Raw genomic sequence first — 17810 nt, forward strand, 5'->3', positions numbered from 1 at the left:
TACACCAAATGAAGTTTTCCACTATTTAGTGAAATGCTGTTTGTTTTATGTTCTTTGAAGACTGCTGTTCTATGGGATTTCCAAGAAATGATGATTTGAAGGATGTTGGCGCTACTCAAATGCAAACAATGCTCAGTAAATGCCATATTCTAATGGTGAGGGGAGGGAGGGTTGATCTAGTCATACAGCTCCACATCTGTTTTTGGCTCATGTTCTGATTTAATGAAATAGATTTGACAGAGCCATGGCTCCTTATATTTTACATGGACAGCTGGGATTGGTAAATCAGAAAAATCACACGATGCTGTGCATTAACAGTCCTGTGAATGCAGCTTTTTAAAGTCCATCAATCTTAACAGTAGATACTAGTAAGTGTGTACTGTTTCTTTCTTTCTTGCACTGTGGAATTCAGTGTTGAGGTATTGAAAAACGGTTGTTGTACATTCTGTGGCTTTATATCGTCATACTAAAAACCAAACGAGACCATGTTCCTTTTACAGTATTGTTTTCATAGTCTTACCAGACGAGCAGACATGTAAGTTATTTTAAATAAGTCTTTACAGAGCAACACAGTGGTTAAAACTCACTGTCCTGAAAATTTCAAGAACTGCTAAAAGTAAAGGAATTTTAATAGGTGAAAGAAATTTATCTTGTGCTATCAGCAGCAGTGCTGTCAGAAATAATTACCAGTATCTATTTCAGTGCAAGACTGTAAGTTACGGTAAGAAGACAACAAACAGAAAAGAAAAGGAGGAGAAATTTGATCAAAAAAGCAATAATGGAACCAAGGACAGCCTGGAGGCTAAGCCAAATGGTTCAAGAGATAACAGCGAAGATGAAGGTCAAACTAACAACCAAAGGAAAAAAGGTTCGTTTGGGTACTATTGTTGATACATTTATGTTAATTCCAGTTGAATGACTTGATGGAGCATTTTGTTTTGCATTTATTTAGGTAATAACATGATATATTGCTTTAGGAAGCTCAAAGCAGGCCTCCTCTCTCAGGTTTTGTAGTGTCCTATTTAGTCAAACAGGAATTCTGGAGAAAAAGCAGTTCATGTCCTCCTGATGATAAATGGAATTCTGACAGAAAATCTTTAGAAAGTTTTGGTTTCATTTGATTATAATCTCTCACATTTTTATCAATTGAATAGGTAAAACTGTGTTCATTTAATTTCATATGCATATATGTATGCAAGTACATACTATAGGTGTTATCATTTCAGTTTTCGTATTTTGCTATTGGCTTACACCTTGAAGTGATCACCTGAAGACTAAACCTGGTTTGTTGTTTCCTCTCCATCCAATCTGATACATTAAAAACAAGAAGCAATCTGTTTTTCTTGGTCAATAAACTTGAGTGAGATGAAGATAGAACTGGGGTAGTTTAATGATATCGCTGCCTTCAACTGCTTTATTTCTTGATTCCTTGCTTTAGGATCTGAAGACCTTCGTTGTTTAGATTTGTTAATCATGCTGTGTATATATCAAGAAATAAAATCCTCTAGTGCTTTTATATATTTATTTATTTAAGTTAAAGTACAGAGCAAAGCTTGTTCCAGGATCAAACTCATTCTTTTTTCCCCAGTGTGGATTATGAGTGTTATGTGTTACAAAGTTCACAGTATCAGTCAAGTGTAGAACAGTGAAGTGGCCAGTAGATGTTTAGGCCAGCCTACAGCAAGATACGGCTTTGCTCATCATTTTTGATGTGCAGAAATGAACTGAATCTGAGTGTCATGATGTAAAACTGCTATACTGCAGCAAAATTCTCAGACAGTTTCGTACAGTTTGTGATAGAAATCTTCATTTCAGTAATTAACCTTACATTCTATTTTTACATTCTATTTCACATGCAGATTGTGAAATTATTTAGTAATGAATGTACTGTATGTATTTGACCATTTATTTACGGAGCATGAATACATCTAAAAACTAATTACAAAGTTCACCTTCATTTACTTCTCTTAAGCTTACCTTTCAACTTGAGAAGTTCTTGTTTACTGCATCTGTTGTTCAGTCATTTATTATACCTTAAAAATACAATGCTATGCTGCTTCTCCTAGTTTTTTAACATTGAAATTTATTGTTATTTTTAATTTTAAAAGTGGTATTAAATAGAATCTTAAATGAGATCTGAAACCTCAAGCAGTACCATAATAAGAAGTTAACATTTTACTTTTAAAGGTAACAAGCAAAAATGGGTTCCACTTCACTTGGATGATGTAAGGTCAGATAGTCAAGAAAGATCAAGCTCTCGAAATAGCTCAAGATCTCAGCTGGAAACAAACAAGTTAATACTTCATAACAACAAACGCAATGAGACAAGAAGTAAGTAGTTTTCAATCTCTTTGAGTCTTCCTGTTTGTAGCAAATGAAGTGTGACTTAAAACTTGTTGGCTGTTAGCATAAGTCTGGGCAGACTGAAGCAGACACACTGAAAGTGCTACACTGCTCTTTTTTTTCTCTGATGAATGACACCACAGGAGTAGGTGTTAGATTTGCAGCTGATGTTGAAATTTGACTTTGCCAGTACCAAAATCCAAACCAAAACAAAAAAATAGTGTTAATATTTGCAGTAATTCATAAAAATAAACTAACTGTACCGTAGCGTAATATTTAAGTTTTAAACTGGAAAGTCTTGTTTAAAGCTTTATGTTAGATTATTATTATTTTTTAATCCTTCGCATATTCATCAGAATTGTAACCTCAGTCAATGACACTTCTGAGTGAGAGAGCTTGGAAACAGTCTGTTTTGACAGTATGTGCTGGTTCAGAGCCATAGGTACTCCTGATGGCTAACGAGTTTGTCTTGGGCCACAGTTTCACCGTGCAGAAATTTTGATAATATTCTTGCAGTAAGGTTGCTCTGTCTTGCTCTCCTGTTCCTGCATTTGATTGCTGCCAGAGCAGTTGCTTGTGGGGCCATGCTTTGAATTCTGCATTGGCAATTCTTCTGGTACTGTTTTCGTCTTTTAAGTTCACTTCCCCAATATGTTTCTCAGCGTGGCCGTGAGAAAAGCTGTACTAGCACAGCAGAGGGAACAGTGCACCATAGCTGGTACTGCCTTTGGTCTTCAGGTGTTCTAAATAGAGCTTGTGAGAAAGCAGAAATTGCAGACTAACTCTATGGTTTATGTATTTGCATTTAAGTTTCAGAACTGTGAGCTGCATTAACAATTCAAGTTTTTGCTCCCTATAGTAATAAGTGCTGGAGGTGAGATTTGTTTTTAAAGTCATTTTAGGAGCATTGATACCAGGGTTTCACCTGGGTGGCTGAGGAACGGAAGAGGGCAGGGGAAGGATTTTCACTAATGCTTCACTTTACTCCAGCAATTATCCCTCAGGAGCCCCATGGTCAAACAACCACAATCTTGTAGTGTAAACTTTATATCAAGGCTGTGGTCATTTAAGATAAGTTTCAGGGTAAGAGAGCACAAAGCCTCTCTTGTTCTTTAGAATTATTTATTATTTAAATAAAAACAGACTAACCAAACCTGTGTCAGGCTTAAATATAACAGTTGCTCTTGAATGTGTTATTTGTAGGGCTTTTGTGTGTGTCTATGAGCCATATGTGCACTCAGTGCAAAAATGAAACTGGCTAGGGGAAGTACTTCGAGTGACGCCACATTTGGAGTCTGTAAGAGGCTGAGGTCCAAACTCTCAAAGAGAAAGACACGTATTGACTAGGATATCTGTAAATTCAAGGTGTTATTTGACAGAAGATCAAATACAGCAACTTGAATTTACAATCATACATATTTTGTTGCAGGGTTTCTTAAAGCTAATTGCTAGTAAAGCAAGATTTCTAATAGAAACAACAACAAAAGAAAGACCACATTATTTTTAGTCAGTCCTATATTGAAGTTGGCAGCTCTCAATGACGTCAGATGGGGTTTGTGTACCCAGCCATTCTTCTGACAAAGGGGTCGCACGGAATGTGGGGATGATTTTCAGAGCTGTCTTAGATTTAGCCATGTTGACAAAAAGGGATTCTTAAGTTAGAAGCTCCATTTAGGGGAAGATGAGTAGAAAATAAAATACTGCTGTTTAACAGGCTGAGTCAGGGGAGTGGTAAATGGCTGCTTCTCAGAACAAAAGGGAGGTTCCAGAGAGCCTTGGAAATCCTCCCCAGAGCAGAATTATCAAGAGCTAGCAGCCCTGTGTAGCTCTCTGTAAGTACTGGGAGTTGTCCTCAGAAGCAGGGTGCATTACCATGCCTCTAAGGAGAATTGCATGATGATGCATTCCTGTCCTATACTCCTTGCAGATATTGTGATCCCTGAGTTGGCATGAGTGTCCAGTTGCTTCAGAAACATTTGAGATTGACTGCCAGTCAGCTCATTTACTCCTTATTGCTAGCAGCTCCTACCCGCACTGCTACGCAAACCTTTCTATTTGACCCTTCCTGCTTCAGACCTGACCTTTATGCTTCAACTAGCACAGCTGAGTTTCGGTGGGTCCCCTGAGTATGAGCTGACAGCCCTGATAGAAAGGACATCAGGCCATTGCATATTCAGCAGTTTCATTCCTTCGACGTTTCAGGCTATGCAAAAGGTAGTAAGAGACAGTTTTTCTGTGCTGTATTTTAAGGTTAATATCTAGGAATGAGTCAGAGGCAAATTAATTGCACTGTGTTGTTCAATTATGGTTGTAATCCACTTTTTTTTTTTTCTTTTAAAGATGGGCATCGTGATAGAGAAAGGAGAGACGATCACGATGAAGTGTGCAGTGTGAGAAGTGAGGGTGGCAGTGTTCGAGAGTTCTCCAGAGGCAGAGGAAGAGGTAGAGGCAAAGGAAGAGGACGAAGCAGAGGAAACCGTAGAAGTATGCAAAGAAATAGATGGGTGGCATCTGTTTTTTAAATTACGTTTATAATGGTGATGTTTTCATACGAAGGTAGAGTTTTCTGAACATACATACCCTGCAGCTTGATAATATTTAAGTAGCTTGAGGTTTTTTTGTTCATTTTAATTCAGATGTAGAAAGCCGATCATAAAGTAGCATGTGTATCATGTTTATGTCTTAAAATATCTGTATACTGGACTTAATTGACTTAATTTTCATTTTCACCTGCATTTTGAAGGGAACTTTGACTATTCAGTTGGTTATCAAGAACTGTATGGTGAAATAACTGACCAAGCATTTCAACCTGAGCTTAACTCTAGCATGATGTATTACTACAATGATGGAACAGGAGTGCAGATGTATTCTGTGGATGAAGTTCTTCTGAAAGAATATATAAAACGTCAAATGTAAGTAGATTGTTTAGTGTGCAGATTGAGAGATCCGTTTAAGAAAGGGATTAAACACTCTTTGGAATGAATTATCACCCATAAAATGGTGGTGATGGAGACATTCCTGTTTGAACTTACTCACAAATGGGGTGAAAAAGCTTGAGTGATGGGGAGGAATTTTAAGGCAGCTGTTCTGCATCTTGTGCTGTAGTGTGGCTCTGACTCATATGCCTTCTTTATTTATGGTACATAGCCCTTTTTTATGTTGTCATGTAATTGAGATATGGATGTCTCTGAGCTCGTGTTTTTGAGTACTGTTGGTCTGTTTGCTTATAAAGCTCTTCTTGGGTGGTGCAGCTAGAGATTTCCCTATTTGCTCTTGATTTCACTTTGGGCATTCTTGTTAGTTCTATGTTTTCAGAGTGTTTCACTTGAAACATTCAACTGAAAGAGCAGTTTTGCAATGCTACTTGATTTTCTAGTAATCTGAAATGTTTACTTTCTCATGTATGCCATTAGGAATGAGAAACCATCTGGAAGACTGATTATAACCAGGAGACATGTTGAAAGGGTCTGGAAATCACTAGTTCATTTTTAAGAGACAGTTTCCACCACTGGCAGATATTTCATCTTCTGTACTTGTAATGGCATTTCCCCATGATGCCTGCTTGGTGGTTTTCTATTGCCCTTGTATTCCATAAAGCAACTTGCTTATTTTATTCTTGCTTCTTTTGTTACAGTTGACGAAAAAGGAAGAAAAAAGCCTATTTAAGGGCAGAAAGTATCTGGCATATGGCTATCAACTTCAAAACTTCTATTGCAGTCTTTTTTTACTCTTGCTGCCAGGCCCCTATGACACCTGACAGTGGACATGTACCCCCATGTCAGGATAATCGGCCTGCACTGTCCTCAGACAAGTGAGGGAGGAGCACAGAGACTCCACTGTTGGCCAGATTTCTGGGCATGCAGTGTAGAATCCAGACCTTCTAAGGTAGGACATCATGATGTCCCCCTCTGGTGAGAAAAATGTCAGTTGCAGCACTGGTCACATCTGACTTCTGGTTATATTTGTGTTTTATTTTAGCAAAAAGAGGTTGGCAGGTGTCCATAAAAGACAGCGTGGCTGGCTAACTAGAGCCGTTGGTTGCTTGTCTGATATAACTTCTAAGGCACTTGGATTATGGAGTCTGCTTTTCAAGAGAGAGATTCTTGAGTAGATCTAAAATACGACTTCATCCTTTTTGTGCTCCTTAAAAAATAAAAAAAAATGAAAAAAAAAAGGAAGGAAAATATGGTTTTATTATACATTTCTTATATCACATTAAAATTATGGGAAACCAACTTTATTCATCAATTACGTATCATTAAGTGATACATGGAGGTGGTTTGGTCTGCCTTTCTTAATTGAGTTCTGAAGTATTAAAGTGATTATGCCAAAGAAGGAAGCATTTACAAAAGAAAAGCTTAACAGAATGGTTGGATGTTGGAGTTCCTTATGGAGTCTGAGATACAGGAGGATGTATTAGAGAAGGGAAATTGTTTTATGTAGTATATTGATGAATTTTAGAGCTGTTCACCTGCTTAATAAGGAAAAATGCTAGATGCTGTGTCCAACTGAGTTGATTTGATATTACAGTAAGAAGTACACTGCTGTCAGGCAGTTTATGCTTGTCCCGAGATCCAGCTTGATGTGCAAGAGGATTATTTATATTACTTACAAAAATTTCATTAACGCTTTTAATTATGGGCTGAAATAATCAGCCTGGAAAGTTTCAGTGCCTCGAAACTCCTCAGTGTGCAACGTAGAGTAGAACTCTGTTCAAGTACTCTTAAAAACAGAGAAATAAAAGCTCAGATGTGCCTCCGAGTCTGTATCGATTCAAGAATAAATAAAAGGTTCTGAGGAAAGTAAGAAAAGCGAAGCTGGAGGGTGTTGTGTGTGTGTTTAGATTTGTCCGTCTGCTTATACAAATTTGTGCATTATCTTCGTTTATCATTAATGTTCTTTCAAATTCCTTTTTCTAGAATGATGGACATCATATGAGGCAGTTTGAGTCAAGTTCAGTCACTGTCCATTTCTGCTTGTGGAATTTTTAACTAGATGAATCATTACAAGATTTTTACCTTTACTGTATGACTGTAAAGGTAACATTATGAAAGTATTGACATGGCTTTTGTACTTGTCTATCTTCTAGACTTTTAGGGGAAAAGAGTTAATGATGGTTCAGCACAGTAAACAGAATATTCTTGAGAGAAACCTTAGTGCACAATTGCTCTGCTAATCAATTAGATCTGAGTAAGAGTTTAATTCTCCGAAAGCCCTATTCTCTTGTCTGTTTCTTTCAATTTAATGGCAGTGTGTTCATTTGTCATATGTCTTATTGTCCAGCTCTGAGACTTTTGTTTTCATTCTGTCTTGAAGCTGAGTGTTTCATACGGAAAGCTTTTGCTTTACATTTTTTTTAGCCACTGGAAGTTTGAGAAAGAAATGGTATCAAGCTTCTCTTTGGTTCACAGATGGCATCACAGTCCCCACTCTCCTTTTGGTAACTTTAGCCTTGAGCCAACTTCAGTGGAGACGTGTAGCATTTTATTCTTTGTTGGAATTAGACTTTATATTTGCATGTGTGTTTTCTCCTCGGCATTTTACTGCTTTCTTGTTTTATTTTGCACTACCCCTATTTAAGTCACAGAATAAATATTTCACTGCTTATTTTTTCCTGAACCTGATGAGTAGTAGTATTCCTTGGATATAGTATGCTAAATTATGATCATTATGTGCAAAACATGTTAAAGGCTTAGATTATAGTCACGATTTTTTCTTCTGTTCTTTTCCATAGGTTGTTTTCTTATTCCCATGCTTTGTGTGTCCAATCGTGATTTGAATTCTCTGCTTTTTCTCATCACTGAGTATAAAACATCTTGTCATCCTTATCATTTCATACAACAACTTCATTGTTTCAGATAGTGTCTTTCTGCAGTTTCCTTGTTACTTGTCTCTCTTGTCAGATTCATGAAATAGTCCTTGTCCCTCTTCTCCTTATCCACTAAGTATTGTTTATTCATTTAGTCTCTCCCTTTCTCCATCATCTGTTTTTCTGTTTGGTACAGTTTCATGAAAAAAAAGACATGATTACTGATTTGGTTCTCTCATCTTCCCACAAGCATGCTTGAAGTAGTGGTTCAGAGTGCATGTACGTCCCTCAACATTCAGATAGGACACTTAAAACTTCTAATGTACTGGAAACTGTGGAAGGAATACAGTTCAGGATGAGGTTGCACTGGTACTGCTGTAGGAGAAATAAGCTGTAAGCAACAATTGTCCTTCATGTTATATGGAGGCGAAGAGAATATTGTTTTTGTCTGTGTAAGTAATAAGGAGAGATGAGTGAAAGAAAAACTGGGCAGAATCTTTCCACACACAGTTCTTGTATGCAAAGGTTGTAACAAGGCTTTGATGTATGCTCCCATGTGCTGTACTGGATCATGAGTCATTCTTAAGATGCTGAGCATGCATGCATGCTGTTCCGTGAGTTTTGTTTGTAACAGTATGCCAGTTGAAAGAACAGTGCTGTTGATTGCACTGTTTTTAATGGAATACTTTACCAAGGAATATCTTGGCTACTGTTTCAGGATTTACTTACAGTTATAATAGGCTCATATTTGCATCTTTTTTTTTTCTTTTTCCTCCAGTGAGTATTATTTCAGCACAGAAAACTTGGAGAGAGACTTCTTTATGAGGAGAAAGATGGACCAACAAGGATTTCTGCCTGTTTCTTTGATTGCTAGCTTCCACCGGATGCAAGCACTTAGTACAGATGCTACGCTCATTTTGGAGGTAAAATGATTCATAAGTGTGTGTAGGAAGTTGTGGTGTTTTTTTCTTTTTTTTTGTATGGATTTCTGCACAGTCCCATTGGAGCTGAGGGCTGAATGCTGCATGAAATGTTTTCTTCTCTTTAAACACTCTGAGAGTGAGGCTACAGCAAGGGGAGATGATGAAGGGCAGCAATTAGATGAAAGGAGCAGACATCTCTATGTCTGTAGACAAACTGAAGAATTATATCCGAGACACTTATAGAGTCAGTAATTTAGTGCATTAGATTAGGCTTACTTTGTTTTCTTTGTCAGAATCCTACTCACTTCTGTATCCTGTTTTGAGTCAGAAGTTGAGAGAAATGTGGTCATTAACACCCACACAAGGTGTTCTCACGTTCATATGATAAAGGAGCTCCTTACCACATAATACAGCAGAGTGCTTATACGTAGGAAAAAATACAGAATCATTCGAAGGTCATTCTTTTAAGAAAAGAAGATTTGAAGGGGATATTGTCAGATCGTGAAAAGTTGTAGTATTGCTGAAACCTAAGGATATTATGCCCATGAAAGAATACACTTGCAAGTCTCTTTTTTGCAGTCAGTCATCTTCTCTTACTTCTTTGAGGATTCTGTATCTTGAGAGGTTGAAACACAGGAAATCGGTGTGCTCAGTATAGTCAGGTTCTTTGAAGCAACTTTTGAGGATTCCTTTGCAAGCTAATCATCATGTATTTAGAGGTGCGAGATGGATAGTTGCAGAAATACCCTGTCAGGTGTTTAAAAAAACTGAAGTTATGAAGGTTCCACATCACAACATCCCTATGAGCGCTGTCAAGAGAACTACGTCTCTGTGTGCACAGATTGGGTTTTCACAGAGTCTACCACTGCTCTATTTTAGGGCAACTAATTAGTTCACAAAATCTTCAGGATGTTAGCACAAATTCCATTGTTTGGTCAGTGTCTTTTGCCAAGGTATACCAGATATTTCTAATAGTTTACGAGATTTTTAAGGAGAGTGTTTCTTATGCCTTTAGTGTGAGTGGGAAAACTGGGCTGCCAAATTACTTTTCTACTAAAGTGAAAACACTTCATGTTAAGATTTCTGAAAGAGAACAGATCTTTGTGCATCTCTTTCAGATGAAACTTTTTTTAGGAGGCTAAAATGAGTACCTGTCTAGATTACTGCATAACACACTTGGCTAAGCTGACGTGATCTTGATGTGTTCCTGAATTATGTTAAATTCTTCTCTGGAAATAATTTTCCTAAGGTCCAGAGATACTTTTCCAATAGCAAGGTTGCCTAAATTGTAAACCCTGTCAGGTAGTTCTGCTGAATCCACTTGCTGTTTGGCTTCTCTTCTGTTGTTTCCATTGACTTTGGTAAGATGAATGCAAGCTCTCCTCTGACCTTGTCATTAAATGTGTTGCCCAGTCCTTAAGCTGGTGTTTGTCATGCTGCTGCTGCAGGGAGATGTTTCTCTGCCTCTAGCACAGACACCTGTTGCAGTATGTTACTGGTCTGACCAGAGGCAGTGGTACTATGTGTATTTGAGATGTTCTCCTTCTCACGTGGCTCTGAGGCTGTCCAGTACTTGAGCAACTTACTGATACGTGTGCCTCATAGGTCCAAAACGGAGCTGGTGATGGTAGTAGAGGATCTCTAGGACTACAGGTTATTCATTTTTCTGAACTGCAGTACCTTGCTGTTTCACTGCTCTCTATGGTCTCTCCAAAGAGATTCTCCTTTAGTGCTAGTTTTCTACCTAGTGTCTGCAGGCAGAATAGGGTCTCAGTGTAATATGTTTTGGGTACTACTGAGTATGTCTGGGAGAGTTAGGAGACTAATTCAGTTGCAGTATAGGAGCCTTTTTGGTGTGTTGCTCTTCTAAGGAGTGCCTTGCTGTTACGTAGTTACCTTAAATCACATTTAACTAAGATAGCCCAAGGAAAACTGGAAGCGTTCTTTCATAAGATCTAAAATAAGCAGCATAGTGTGAGTGCTTACAGAGACGTAGGCTAGAAAGTGAAAGTGAAAATAATCTTACTGTACTTAAACTAAGCTTCTCTAGCAGTATCCTTTAGTTAGCTGAATTCATGCTTCTCCTGAAAGGGTGATAGTTGGCATCACTTGTACCTGAAATTGCATTCAGTGGAAGCAGCCTCTGTCACATGGGTGCCCTATCCTGCCCCTGCGGATGAATCTGCCTCCAGAAAACGAACACCTTCAAGAGAAGCTCCAGCATACTGTTATCAGATCGCTCCTGGACTTGTTGCGCATATATTTCCTTCTTATCCAGAAGATAGTCTAAGCATCTTTTGTAACTAAAATAAGAGTTCCCTTAATTCAGATATGCAGGTATGCTTAATAGACCGGAAGGTCCTTACCTGTACTTAACTGGATGGGGATTAACTCATTGTTCCAGTTAAGGTTAAATTTTCTGTGCCCTTTGATCTTTGGTATGCTCTTTTGTAGAATTTATCTGGATCTTACTCTCTGTATCAGTCTTTGTGTTAACATCAGAAAGGAAAAATATTTGCAGCTTGTTGGCTTGACGTTTTGTTCACTTTTTTCTTCTTTCTATCTTACTGTGGGAATGGTTGAACACTGATATAAGTTGCCCAGAGAGATTGTGCTGTGTCCATCCTTGGATATGCTCAAAACCCAACTGGAAATGGCTGACCCTGCTTGATCAGAGGGTCTAGGCAATCTTGAGAGGTCCCTTCAGGTCTTCACCACTCTGATTCTGTACTCACTGTTAGCTATGCTTAGAATGAAAGAGAAGAAAGTGCGTGGGGTTGGAGTTAAGTTTGGGAAAGTAGGAGTGTGGATAGAAAGCTAGGGAGGAGTTGGTTTGGTGCCCTCTCACAAGGAGGAGGTTACAGACTGGGGAGAGGGAGGAGGTGATATTTGATCAAATTAGAAAAAGATGATTATTCTTGAAATGAAAAGGTCATTTGCACCAGTAAAGAACAGACAGTCATTATGAAGAACAAGCACAAAAAGCTTGAATTCCCTTTTTAATTACTGTATAAAGAGTTGACTGTTTTCTGTGGGCATAAGAAGGTGCTGGATATGTAATGCGTTCTTAAGCTTTAATGCGCTTGTCCAACAGGCCCTAAAGGACAGTACAGAAGTTGAAACTGTGGATCAGAAGATAAGAAAAAGGGTTAATCCAGAAAAGTGGCCAGTTCCAGGTCCACCTCCCTGCAGCCTATCAAGGACTGACTTTTCTCAGCTCATCAATTGTCCAGAATTCATACCAGGCCAAGTTTACGGCTCACATACTGGTAAAGGATTTCTTTAATAGAAACTTAAGTTTGGGGCTATCTGTCAAGCTGAGGGGGTTTGCTTCTCGATACCACTTTCATAATACAAATTGTGCATTTGGTAGTAGTTTATTCAGCTGATATGCCTGCCAGCCATACAGTTGTGGCTGATGTGGCTAATGTGGAGTAGATAAAAATGCCTTCTGTGTGCTATAGTTGTGACCATTTTTCAGAAGAGGGTATAATGGCCTGCAGTCCTTTTTTATTACCAATAGCAGAAGCATTAGTACTAGCTGAAAGTTAATTGTATTTTGAGTACCTTAGTTTTGGATGGGGATTTCATTCACCCTATTAATATGGAGATCGCTTTGTTTTCAAACAATGCTTGGCAAGTAAATCTTTTACTAAAATGTTGGCTCAAACTAAATGGGAAGAATGAAGACTGAGTTAGGCACCCATCTGGAGAGCTGGCACCTGGTATAGAGAAAACATGCCCCTGATAAATGAATTCTTCTGAATAACAGATGATTTCTCTCAGTCTGTTACAAACTTCTCACTTAAATAAGCTGATAAACTGGTCTTTTCCTAAAATGTTGATTGGACTATGAAAAGAAATTCTGCTAATCAGTGCTAACTTGAACCACAGAGGTAGTAAACAGTGGGAAAGATTGATGCGCAAAAAAATCCCAACCAACCAACCAACCAAAAACAACACAACAGGAACTGAACTACTGTTTTCCAATGCTAGAGTCGGCACTGAGTTCTCCAGGATTGGGAAGCCCACCGAGTCTGAAGGAAAACAGTGAAACAAGTAATTTTCAGACAATATCTAAAGGGTTGTCTACAAGTTTGCCTGATTTGGACTCTAAACCTTGGATAGAAGTGAAGAAGAGGCATCGTGCTGTCAGAGTAAAGGTAAAATGAGAAAGAACTTTAAGCAAATGCAAAATCTTTCCACTTTCAAGTTATAGTATTAAATAGTCGTGGGTTGTTTGTTTTTTTTTTCACACTTCAATTTATGTGATACTTGATAATGTAAAACTATTAGTGTGGGCAGTGCTTGCTCTATCCAGACATAGAATAACCAAGTGCATTTCAAATGGAGATCCAAAGTTCACTATAATGAAAATAAATGTGGGTTTTTTTGTTGTTATTGATGGAGGGTTGTACGAGTGCATTACTGAAACCTGTTACTGTGCTGTGAGAATTATTCTAAAAACTCATGATGCTGTATTAGTTGGAGAAGTAATTTACTTGTGAGCTTGATAAATATCTTAAAGTGGTTGTATCGTTTCTAATTCTGTACATTCTCATTTGAGAGCATTCAGTTATGTTCTGTTTGTCTTCTTTTTGCATTATTGTTGTCTATTTCAAGTATAAAATGCATCACCTTTTCTTATTTAGGAATGCGTTCCTGTACCTGATCAAGTGCCAGGTCAGCAACAGCCACCCCCACCTCCAGAGGAACAAGAGCAAGAAGAACTTGATTTTTTGTTCGATGAAGAGATGGAACAAATTCAGGGCCATAAGAATAAATTCACTGATTGGTCAGACAGCAGTTCAGATTATGAAATTGATGATCAGGACGTAAACAAGATTTTGATTGTAACACAGACGCCACCGTATATGAGAAAGCATCCTGGTGAAGGTCATAATGGCAACCATGTGTGCTGTGGGAAAATAACATCAGAACTTGCTAAAGTTATTAATGATGGCTTATACTATTATGAACAGGATTTGTGGATGGTGCAGAATGAAAATGACACTACAGTAATGGTAATTCTTCTTCTATTCTTCCTTTTTTTTTTTTTAACCTTAAAACTGTGCTTGTGCAAACAGTGCCAAAATTATTTGGTCTGTCTGCTGCACAACTAAGCATTTTTGAAAGAAAGGTGACAGCTGAATTCAGTAGATAGGTAGATTATGTTCATTTTCATGATGATCTAGACTGTTGAAAGCAAAATCTTTTCTTGACACAGGTTTTACCAAGAGCACAGAATGGATATTCTGTGGAACAATTTTTAATGTTTTGGAGATGATTCACCTTTTCCTGTATTTTCTTGTTCTATAAATAGCTCGATTCATAAAAAGCACTTGCAGACCCCTAGTACAGAGGCAGTGTAAGGACGTGCTTTTGTGTAAGACAGGGAGGAGGATATAATAGTCATTTTTAAGTAGTTTATTTAGAGGTTTTGTTTATCTTGCAGCTTGTAAGAATGTGCAGCTGTGTGGATGAATTGCAGTTGGGTTTGCACACCTTGTTTTATTATAAAAACCCTTTTACTTCACAGTTTGTATTTGAGGCCCCTCTCATGTAGGCTATCAGGACTTCAGAAGGAGCTTGTCTGTTTTGTGATTTTTCTATTGCTTTATTTTAATATGCTGAACAGCTGTGTAATTACAGACGTGTTGAACTCCAGCACTTCATAGGCAGAGGTCCTGTCACTTACTGCTTTTGGTTTATTAAGGAATCCACTTTTTGTGAAAGCGAGCCCAGTGAGTGGCCTGTCTGTAGGCAGTACTGCTGTATCAACAACAGATAGTGTGCACACAGAAATAGTTACCTAAAGACAAAAACGGTGAGACAGAGGAGCTTTACCTGTTGGTAAGGACAAATGCGTGTTGTATGGGGAGGAGGAAAAGGGTGAAAATTACTTAAGGGACAAAGGAAGCATGTGAGTACAAAAGAGAGCTGACAGAGTTAGAAATGAATGTTGAGAATAAAAGCTGGAATAAATGGTGAGATTCGGAATACGGAGTTTTTATTAGGATGAAAGTGCTGTAAGAAAATTAACAGGCTGGAACAAGACAGTGAGAAATGGCACACAGGAAGAGGAAATATTTCCTTCTTGTTGTGATGTTCCTGACCATAATTTAAATGAGATTTTTGTGCTTGTATTCCATGCACGCATGCCACACTACCTTCAGCTGGGAAGGAGCCTGAGTGCTTTGAGGTGCTGCTGTTTCATTTACAACACTGGCATTTCTTTACATGTAGCCTGAGGAAGGGAACAGGTCATCTCCTGCCCCTCTAAGTTGCTTTCCTTGTCAGACTTACTGCAGAAGACGGACTGCTTTGGTTTTGGCAAGGGATAGGATCTCTGTGAAAAAATCTTGACTATGGCCCCATTGGCCTCTGTGCACCCATTTGGCGGCCTGTTTCTTGGAGAAAATACAGCATCAGTTGTGTTGTTCTTAACAGCTAGGAACTCCATTTAAACCAGGTCTGTACTGGTGTGAGTTCAGCTGTGAGTGAATTCTGGGTTGCTTATTTTCTCTTAGGATATTCAGCCTTTCCTCAAGACAACGGCCATTGCGGTTCGTGTTTACACTTTTTGTTTTCTCTAATTCAGCAGGAGGTTGAGAACTTCAAGAAGCTCAATCTCATTAGTAACGAAGAATTTGATAATCTTGCACCGGAACTGAATGCTGATCAAACCCAGGAAATTATTCCAGCCTCTTCAGAGTTACAGAAAGGTAAGTAACGTAACACACACATTGCTATTTTAGAATCTCTGTAATGAAGCACGTGTTTTAACTTTTTCTGCTCATGTAATGTTTTACTTTTGATTCAGTCAGCAGTTGGAGAGGATTTTTCTTTGCTAGTTTTTCCAATTGTCAGCTCTTGATCAGTACCGTAAGTTTCATTTGTGTTAGAAGAAGCTGATACTAGTAGTACTTAACTGAATATGTATGCTCATCTAAAGGTAGCATTCTGTTCTGTTATGCAAAAAGCACCTGGTGGTGCTGTATGGTAACTTGCCATCTACAATGTGTCATGCAGTAGCTATGGAGGTGAAACATGTTCTAGATTGGTATTTTTCTGGAAAATGAGAATAGAAGGAAGTGGGAAGAATTTTTTTGCACTCATATCGCAACCTTACCAAGAAGTTGCAACGTCCCAACCTTTATCTTTCAAGGAAATTCTGATACTGTTAACATTTACTGGGGTACATGCTAATATCTTTGAAGTAGTTGAAGAAAACCCCCTAACCAAAAAGCGAGAATGTGATTACCTTTCTTTGCTTTGCCATTGTAAATACGGAAAAAGAAGCAGAAAAGAGGATATAAATTTTCTAGAGAAGACATGTTTGAAATATTTATTTCATTGCTTTGAGCAGTTATTCAGCACTGCTTCTGCACCACATGCTTTTTGTTATTTCCGTTATCCTTCTGGGGATGAAGCAGTTCACTTGACTAGAATCATGACTTTAAGGTATTAGGTATTAAGAGGAGCTTAAGCTTTGAAATCTTAAGGGTTTTTTTGAAAATAAAGTGTTTCTTTCTTCTTTGTTGATGTAGGAGATGAGCTGGCTTGTAATCTGTTAAATAATGAAGCATCTCGAGCAGTAGCAGTGGCTTGGTCACTGCCAGCAGTAGTTCCACAATCTCCTCGAGATCACCCTGGTTTCACCCCGCGAACACCACGCACCCCAAGGCTACAGGATCCCAGTAAAACACCCAGGTTCTACCCCGTTGTTAAAGAAGCACAATCCATTGATGTAAAGGTAAATCACAACGTTTAGTATCTTCTAAAATCCACGGAAAGCCTATAAAATTCATGCGTGTAACGTAATTTATTAGAATGGCAGGGCAAAAATGAAACAATTGTACTTGATAATTTTCTTTCTTAAAAAATGTTACCGTAGTCATTCTTTTTTTATTTCTACAAAATGGTCTCTTATTTTTCTCTGTAACATTTCTTTAAGTCCATGATGAACAAGTGTAACATGTAAAGATTTTTTATTTGTTACATTAGATTAAGCTTTAAGTTACGAAGCTGGAGCTTTGTGACTTAAATAAATTTGATTAGATACAATATAAAAGGGGCAGCATGCTGTCTTGGGTGGATAAGTGAGTGAAATCAAATTGTGAAAATAAATGCTTTCTTTACTTCCTTAGGCTCCAAGAAAAAGAAAAACACGGCACAGTACGAATCCTCCCTTAGAATGCCATGTTGGTTGGGTGATGGATTCCAGAGACCACAGGCCAAGAACTTCCTCTGTGAGGTGAGGGTTGGTTGGTTGGTTTTTAAAATTTCTTTTTGTCGTGTCATTAGTTCTCATCGCCAGTGCAGAAATAGGCTCTGATTAAGTGAGATTTTTCTACACAGAGTGGAAGCAAGGAAGAGTGATGGAAGAAAAGCAAATGGTGACTAGAGACAAACCTAGAATTTAGAAGTAGGGCCATGTAGAATTGAGCTAATTAGCCTATTCTCATACTCATTCTCTTTGTTGACCCATGATGTAATATTGTTAATGTTACCCGAAGTACTGATACTCATTGATGGTCAGTGACTTTAAGTAGTCATTTAAAACCGCTTATTACATTAATGCTTAGTTATCATCATCAAAAACCTTTTTAAGATAATAGCACAGAAATAGAAGTCCAGATGTACACCTGGAAAGAGGATGACTGGGAACCCAAGTACACATTGCAGTGCTTGTCAGGTGATCGTACTGTACTGACAGTGCTTGTATACAGCAG

The 17810-nt window shown here is 38.1% G+C and overlaps 1 protein-coding gene across 4 annotated transcripts in view; it reads left to right on the forward strand.

The window, feature by feature from the left end:
• Positions 1 to 17810, forward strand: part of LARP1B (La ribonucleoprotein 1B) — a 33603-nt gene that overhangs the window by 10763 nt on the left and 5030 nt on the right. For 2 of the 4 annotated variants that reach the window (XM_065736405.1, XM_065736402.1), the window contains exons 4-14: positions 703 to 868; positions 2188 to 2331; positions 4684 to 4827; positions 5087 to 5255; positions 8931 to 9075; positions 12170 to 12344; positions 13072 to 13238; positions 13728 to 14099; positions 15677 to 15800; positions 16626 to 16831; positions 17226 to 17332. In XM_065736405.1, coding sequence (XP_065592477.1) covers positions 703 to 868; positions 2188 to 2331; positions 4684 to 4827; positions 5087 to 5255; positions 8931 to 9075; positions 12170 to 12344; positions 13072 to 13238; positions 13728 to 14099; positions 15677 to 15800; positions 16626 to 16831; positions 17226 to 17332 — 1919 coding nt within the window. Of the gene's footprint in view, positions 1 to 702; positions 869 to 2187; positions 2332 to 4683; positions 4828 to 5086; positions 5256 to 5845; positions 6229 to 8930; positions 9076 to 12169; positions 12345 to 13071; positions 13239 to 13727; positions 14100 to 15676; positions 15801 to 16625; positions 16832 to 17225; positions 17333 to 17810 lie in introns of those variants that run through there. The other 2 variants (XM_065736403.1, XM_065736406.1) reach the window with 2 other exon arrangements.

The sequence above is a fragment of the Cyrtonyx montezumae genome, unplaced genomic scaffold (assembly GCF_038088225.1).
Source record: "Cyrtonyx montezumae isolate F1298 unplaced genomic scaffold, pur_monq_1.0 scaffold_2, whole genome shotgun sequence".
NCBI lineage: Eukaryota > Metazoa > Chordata > Aves > Galliformes > Odontophoridae > Cyrtonyx > Cyrtonyx montezumae.